Source organism: Topomyia yanbarensis, chromosome 3 (genome assembly GCF_030247195.1).
Source record: "Topomyia yanbarensis strain Yona2022 chromosome 3, ASM3024719v1, whole genome shotgun sequence".
In the NCBI taxonomy this organism is placed as follows: Eukaryota; Metazoa; Arthropoda; class Insecta; order Diptera; family Culicidae; genus Topomyia; species Topomyia yanbarensis.
Window position 1 is genome coordinate 401,641,518 of NC_080672.1, and position 8,198 is coordinate 401,649,715.

Sequence of the window (8,198 nt, forward strand, 5' to 3'; positions counted from 1 at the left end):
TTATTTCTAATATCTGGCACACGGCCTTTCTGGGAGGACTTAGACAAATTGGAAGAACTAAATATTCCTTTAGGCTAAATTATTCTTGAAATTTCAATTACGTATTTTTGCCGAAGCAATGAAGTGTCAATCGCTTTTGTTTGGACAAAATTGATTTTTACAACAAAAATGGTTTCTTTCGAATCAAACATTGCAACTCGATTTTCAATCTATCATTTCAATTTGTAGTCGACGACGAATCCATGAATAAACTTAAAGGACACAATGTTATTAGCATGTATAATCTTATACGATCTCAATAACATCATGAAGCAAAGAAAGACTGACAATACACTACTCCTAGTCGCATATTTGTCAAACGTTCTCTATCTACATGGGACAGACTAGCGATTATAGACAGTATAGTTCTGAAGTTAAACTGCGTATCGAACTGTTTAACCCACAACTAATGTTTCCTTATCTCATTTCAGATCTCGGTGCGAAAACGCTCACGTTACCACACTGCCCAGTCTGATCTCCAACAGAAAACTCAAACTCGCTGCATCGTCTTCCCACTATAGTCACCAGGGGTTCTAAGCCACGAGGGCTCGTGTGACTACAACCAATGCCACCGCTGTAGTTGTGCCTCCCATCGCATAAATTTATATATACCTACTAAATTTACTTATTCGCGGACAAAAAATGAGAATCGCAAACCTATCAGGCCAGGAGAATCGGTTGCGAGTCGTTATCGAACAACACGATACCATCCTGTCGGCTAGAGCGATAACCGGAAACCATCGAACCAAGAGACGAAATTTTTTTAATCAACCGGTGAAATGTGTTATGGGGTGCGCCTCAAATAGTGACTGAACTCAAACACTGAAAACTCGCTTCCGTTTGCAAATTATCTGTGATACCTAGGGATAACACGTTATTACCAATGGGTTAGGAAGCAAGCATACCGCATATGTTTATTTTTACGTTTCGGCAAATTCGTCAAAATTTTTTAAAAGAAAACGAAGAAAAAAGTGCCTTTATCAGAAGAAAAATCTGCGCTAAAATTGTTCAAATTCATGTGTTCAAAGGTTGTGTATTTTTGCAACACATTACGAGTCGGGATCACCTATATATGTAATGAATGAGAAGTGCTATAAACGAAACAATTTTACCCCTGCAAGAACGCAAAGTGTTACATAGTTTGAAACTCAACAAGTTATTTTATAGTTAAGCCAAGACTACCACTTTCGAACAGTTTTGCTTTGATCATAGCCCGCCAACTCGCACAACGATTATAGCAGAGCCGTGTTTAAAACCAACGAATCGAACAGCACGTTACGCTGGCGTTAGCAAGCTTGCGAGGTGGCTCTGCCATCGTGGCGATGCCATTCATCGACGATGACCTGCTATGGTGTCCGGAAAACGATGGACGAATGGTGGATCTGCAGGCGTGCCTTCAGGTGCTGTGATCGATGCTTTTGTGCCTTTATCGGTTTAACTGATTTTTCATTACGTTATTTCAGGATGCCAATGGTGCGAACCAGCAAACGGACACCGGCGGAAACGGCTGTGATTTGAATAATCTGGAAGAATCGCTTTGCAATGATTCGGACGAACTGCTGCGGCAATTGACGGAGAATACCTTCGAGCTAGAGCAGTTTTTCCAAGATTTTCCAGTAACTGAGATTAAAGTTGTAATTTATATTTTTTACCGTCTGAGTTGATTTATTTTTCTAAAGAAAAAATTATTACATTTTAGGAGGAGAACAACAACGACCTAAACCTCGATGAGGAAACTAGTGGCCAAATCTTCCTGCAAAACTGCAGCCAGCTGCTCTCGTCGGCTGCGGCAGTGGCAGTGGCCAACTCGCAACTCAATGCCCTGGCCGCCGGTGATGTTGGTCTCGGCGATGGCTCAGGCGGTATGCTCATGCAGGCCGGCAGCAGTGCCGAAAGCCAGCTACAGGAACATTATTTCCTAGCGCAAGCACAAGAGTTGCTCCAGCAGCAGCAAAACCGATTCCAGCAGCTTGCTACCAATACGCTGCTGGCGGAGAAGCTGTTGCAAAATCAAACCACCCTAACCGCACTGGATGGGATTGGTTTACCGACGACGGTAACGACGACATCGCTGGGATTAGGCGGATCGAACCAGCATCAGCACCACGGCGGGAATGGACGAGCCGGAAAGGTGCCGGATATCGTCATTAAAGGTAGGTGGAATTTGATTGGTTGGCAAAGGGGAGGGGGCTCATTGTAGGTGATGAGTGTCTTATATGAGATGACAGATCCATCCCTGGATAAATCCGAAACGCGTATTATGATGTAAATTGATGCAGAATACATCGAACATTGCTTTCCTAATATGATTGCTGCGGGACGCCAAAATTATTTAAGGCACATTATGACACTTTGGTTAATTTTAAGCCAATTTTCTCACCAATGTTTAATTTTAAAAGAGGTGTAACGGCTTTACATGTCCTCGATAACTGTCATATTTGTCGGTTGTTCGTACGATCAGATGTAGAGGGCATTGTAAGCGTTACGCAGCTAAGACACCAATGGTGGTACCCGGAAAGGTGTTATCAACTGTGCTAACTGTTATACATTTCGCATACAATCGCACGGTATGAAACGAAATGTAACGCAGCAGTCCACTCCTGCTAATTGGTTGTAAATTCTGAATTATGTGTGGACTTCAGGTCAAATGCAACAACCGATTTTTACTTTTGAGCTGGAATTCACACACGAACGTTGTTAATCTAGAACTAAATCACTATAGGATATGCCCTTGGGGTATGAGGTACAATTTGATATTCAACGAAAATTTGTTATGCAGTGTAACATGCATGTGTCTCGAATAACAGTTGTTCTTTTTGAAATATAGATGGCAGATCCACTATAAGTTTTCGCGCAGTATCGTGATCGCTGATCCTTTTTATAGTAAATACAGAACACATTTACTATTCTGTATCTACTTCTTTCATCATACCTTTTTAAATTAAGATAGAAATTTTAGTTGATAGCGATTGGAAATAAAAATCTACCGTAAAATTCAAACGATGCGAAAAATACGAAACAACTTTTGTTTGTGGATCAAGACTTCCTCCGGAGCCATGATCATAGAAACGCTGCTAAAACCGTGTTTCGAAACTAAACGCGAATGTTCAATTTTTCTCCACTATTGCATTTCCTCAACCTGCAGCTATGAGAAAACCGCAAACCTCCTGTTATCTTCCTTCTAGTATTGAACCAAGAAGCAACGGCTCATGGAGTACGTGACTGGAGAGTCACCCCACATTTCTTCGAATTCCCGCGATGAGTACGTACCCCGGTTCATGTGCACAGCCTTTTTGGGGTCCTATGACTGCCGGTCTACGCATGATTGTCTCATGTATACAGGCAATCCCATAGAGCATGGGACAGTTATACGCACAGCGGCTACCACCCAAAACTGCGCATCAATGTTGCGCGAGGCATCGAGTCCCGGATCGGGCCTAGAAATAGTTAACTTGAAATTGAATGATTAAAGCAAAATTACTGGTTCAAGTTGAACTTGATGTCATTGGATACGGAAATTTGAACGCATTGTTTTGGTTTAGCAGGTGCGCCTCAGAATAGAGTGAAGTTAACAGGGCTACGAATTGTACCTTTGTTTTGAATCGGATTCAACTGTTTCACCTCAACTGTATTGGACGAATTCGTTCTGGTGAACCCTATTGTGGTTCCTTTCTTCTGTAAAATCACGTTTCGCCTGTTCAGCGAAAGTAGCAGGCCTCTGTACTTGACACAGTTCTAATAGCGTTTTCGTTTTTAAATGGTGTGGCTTATAAAGTGACATGAATTGCTAGCTTTTGGTATACCTAAATCGTTTGTTAATTGCATTTTCGTTTGGTACTACACTGTCCTTAATCGCAAGTAAGTCCCATGTTCTTTGGGATTCCCTATCTATATGAGACAGGTGTCGGCGTTACCTTCATCTAATTTTGGTTGTAATCAGTCTATCTATTTTTTTTTTTGCTGTACCGAAGTAGCACGAAAACGCTCTAAGTGGGATGAGGTAAAATTATTATCATAGCCAATTACATAGAATAAGTGTAATAGACCTACACCCAATCGCCCTATGACACAGTTCCGGAACAAGCCGATGCTTAATTTATTATAATAGATTATTGATTCTGAGCTATACTTTTATATATTCGCTAACCGAAAGCCCTTTCGGGCCACTATCTTTTGCACATAATCGGTTGAGGTTTAATACTTCGGAGGTTCTTTTTACACCTTCTCACCACGTTTTGGTAAGCGTTGTAAGACGCAACTTTAGTTTCAAACCGTTGTCGTCAATTTCTGCGATTTTTTATCTTTTTCATAGTTTCAAAACCGTGCACCATGTACATATATTGGATAATAAAGTCGTTTCGGATTGCAATCCAAACCATACGCGCCAGCATTTCCCGCTTCAACTATTCCCAGCAACGGATCGATGAGTAATACCTTGAGGAATGCCGAATATGGATAGTAGTGGATTGTTTATTTTTGTCACGAAATATAACAAGTATAATTCTGAATTCATAGAACGTCATTTCCTGCAAACTTTCAAGGAATTTATCAGTGAAATTTGAATCTAAACGTTACCTAAGAACCCACGAGTCGCCGTATATGTATTTTCTATTGGCAATTGCCATATTCAAACAGAAAAGATACACAGGGAGGGCTGCATGGCTAAATGTGATGTATGGACTGTAATATCAGTAGAACATTTTCAGTAGTCTTTTATTTTATATAGGAGAGAAAATAAAACTGGAACTGAAATTGTGACATCCCCAAAAGAGCGATTTGATTTATATTTTCGAACAGTTTTGTATACTAGTTTAAAACTGGTGTACGCTGCCGTTCTTTTTGTTGCTTCATCTAAAACACATTTAGAACAGAACGATGAGTTTCGTAGAAACAGAGACAAAACATGGTCAACAAATCCATGATATTTATTGCGCAGTGATCAAACTGCTACTGAAAACTGTGAGCTGTCAAAACACATATTTCAAATGATAGAGATGGTATTTTCATACACCAATTGAACTAACCAGTTTATGAGAAGAATTTAATGGAAGAATAGCAAGTGCGCAGTGCGGTTAGAATTCAGCTTTTAGTGCCACGAGCAATTTTTATCCAGGATCATTGGTGTGAAACTTTATATTCAAATGCCAACTTTTAGTTGAATTTATCGCAACCAAGATTCAAATTCAAAGCTTCCCTCAATCATTACCGTTTCCAATTGGCGAGATTTTCATGCAAAAGCGAACGCCTTCATTTCAAATCGATACTGCTAAGCCGTCAGCTGCTCTGTAATGGCTAGTTTAAGTTAAACATTGACATCTGTAGCAATTTAGGCATACACGAACAGCGTGACGTACTTACAGAATATTTTTGTTTTCAAAAACCAAGTTAGTGCCCCAGGTGAGAGATGTTCACATCTAAAATGAAGATGAAAATTAATGGAAAATGATTGAGGGCTTGTGCTGTATGAATGAATGATGCGACGAATAACTGCGACTTGGGCGTGGTAGGACATGATGTGAGATTTGTTCCTGCTTCATGCTTCGCTCTGATTTTTATCACATTTGAAATTTCTTTGGTCAACAATTTTTTCAAAAGTATTTGAAAATTGAAATTAACTAATCCATGAGCAGTTGTGTTAGTGCGAGATTGAGGGTAAATCGGGTGAAATTTTTGCCAAATGAGGTTAAATCAGATGGCGAATTGTAAACATAACGTTATATTAGCGCATTTCCCCAAAATTCCACGTGGCCTCTTCTGATCGAACGGAACGGCCGCGCGTCCTGAAACATCGTGCTTTGCCAATCTGTCATAATGTTGCAAATTTGCATAACGAAGGACTGAATGAATGAACAAGTTGTTCCAAAAATCAGCCCTGCGTTATGCAACGTTTTGTGCAGGTTGAGTATACCAGGTGCCAAATTCATCACGTTCAGCAAAATTCAAAAATTCTTTTTAGATTACAGAATAAAATTGATTTGATAAGCCGTACTTATCAATCATATTCTGTTTTAAAAATTGCCCTTGGGAGGCTTATTACTACTGCAAATAGCAAATACAAGTACAAGTTACACAAAAAACTTGCTGGCAACCTTAGAGCATCGTTTAGTAAGAAGTTGATGCGGCGTGTACATTTCGGTGAATGTCCCAATATGTATGTTGTCTATACACATCGCAACGGTGTTGGTGTCCTAGACGTCAAATAAGTCAATATTAAATGACTCACCATAGTGCCATCTACGCACCAAATTGTGCTTCGATTTTTCCATTGATTGTCACATAATCGATCCCAGTCAAGCAGGGAAATTTCCTGGCTAACGGAGGGCTGTTTGCCTACTCGGGTGCGCTGAGTGGTCTTCAAATTGTCAGCAAATAGACAGTGGCACAGACTCAATACGCCACCACGATAATTTTGAAATGATTTTCGCGATGTTGTTTTAAAACAACATTGCGAATTTCAGATCTTGTTCAAATGTATTCTCTTTTTTCTTCTGGTAGCAAACCGAAGTAAAAAGAAGTATGTATTTTTGCTCCTATATACTAGAACAAACCTGATATCAACAAAAAGAAAAACCCAACTTCAGCGAAAAATTGGAGACCCATTTTTGATATTTCACTAATTGAGGTTTTTGCTCACCACCAGAGATGCCAGGTACTTTTTTCAAATGTCTGCAATAAAAATTTTAAAAGTCTATGAAGAACAAAAATGTCAGGAAAGCTAGTGTAATCAAAGGCCTCTACATTCAAAAATCTGTAAATATCTGCAACCAAACTAAAAAATCTGCAAATATCTGCGTCATCGAAGAAATCTGCAGCTTAAATTAAAAATCTGCGAATTTGCAGACTTGTCTGCAAATCTGGCATCTCTGCTCACCACGCAGTGCAGAGTTCACATTTGACTTTTGACATGTAGGTGGCCAGAAGAAAACGACTACACTGCAAAAAAACTTTACCCATTATATGTATTCAAATTGCCCATTTTCGGAAGTTATTCGAGCTGTCAAAAAATGGGTACTTTTTTGTTTCGAACAATGGGTACTTTTTATCCATTTGACGACTACTCGATGAAGTAATGTCAATGGGTATATTCATCTGAATAATGGGTGAAAAATCCTTAGGAATTATTTCAAGCGAGTTAACCTGGAAACTAAGGATCGTATCGGAACCTATAAATTATCGGCCAGCATCGGAGACCGTAGCGGAAACGGAACATTTCGGCAATGCTCCGAAAAAAACGACTGTTTGGACTACTGAGGATGTTGCAAATATGGGCCAGTTAGGCATTTTTAGAGCAACCAAAAGATTCAGCCATCAAAAATATATCCAGTTGGCGTTTTATTTTGTTAAGTAGTTTCCCGAATAGAAATGTACACTAACAAAGCATGATTTTCACTGTGACAGTACAGTAATTTTACAATAATTTACAGTAAGTTTTAGTGTTATGCTACAATACAAAAACAATAAACTTTAACGTTTTTACAGTAAATTTAAAAGTAAAATAGACTTTTACAGTGAAAAAGGGGGGTGGTTATGTATCTTAACATTAAAAAAAATCAATTTTTCTCCATACATTTTTTTCTCGAAAACAGTACAATTTAATGTGAATGCACTATATCAGTTTTTTGCTGAACAGTGAAATTTATTGTTACATAAATTTTATTGTAAATCTACTGTGCGAACTTGGCATCGAACAATGTTGAAACAGTAATAACTATAATATTTATTGTTTTATGATTGTTTGTAGGGTAAATGCTATTGTAAAATTCTATCCGGGTTTAGAATAGGATCTATCTAGATTCCTACACTTTTGTAAGTAGACAATACTATTAAATGAATGTTATTTTATGTTTTTTTTAAATTCAGAAATAATTCTATTGGCAGTATTTTTCATTCTGGCGTGATTTTCAAGAATGGGTATTTTTCACGACAGTTCTGCGAAAAATAATGGGTAAAACACACCCAGGTTGACGTACAAGGTCTGTACTCATTTATGGGTTCAAACGCTTTACCCATTTAATGGGTTATTCCACTTTTATTGAAAATGCGTAGTTTTCTACGCATTAATGGGTACTTTATTTTATCAGTGTATATGGAAAATAGTAACTGGGATGCGTCATTTTCAAATTTTGCTCCATTCGAGCCGCCATGACATCACCAAATCA

The 8,198-nt window shown here is 38.7% G+C and overlaps 1 protein-coding gene across 1 annotated transcript in view; it reads left to right on the forward strand.

Moving 5' to 3' along the window:
* Positions 1–3,301, forward strand: part of LOC131688330 (ecdysone-induced protein 74EF-like) — a 265,416-nt gene extending 262,115 nt beyond the window's left edge. The window contains exons 3-6 of the mRNA XM_058972533.1: positions 471–1,439; positions 1,503–1,673; positions 1,739–2,192; positions 3,225–3,301. Of these exons, the coding sequence (XP_058828516.1) occupies positions 1,362–1,439; positions 1,503–1,673; positions 1,739–2,192; positions 3,225–3,301 (780 nt within the window). The 5' untranslated portion in view covers positions 471–1,361. The remainder of the gene's footprint in view (positions 1–470; positions 1,440–1,502; positions 1,674–1,738; positions 2,193–3,224) is intronic.
* The last annotated feature ends 4,897 nt before the right edge of the window (positions 3,302–8,198 follow it).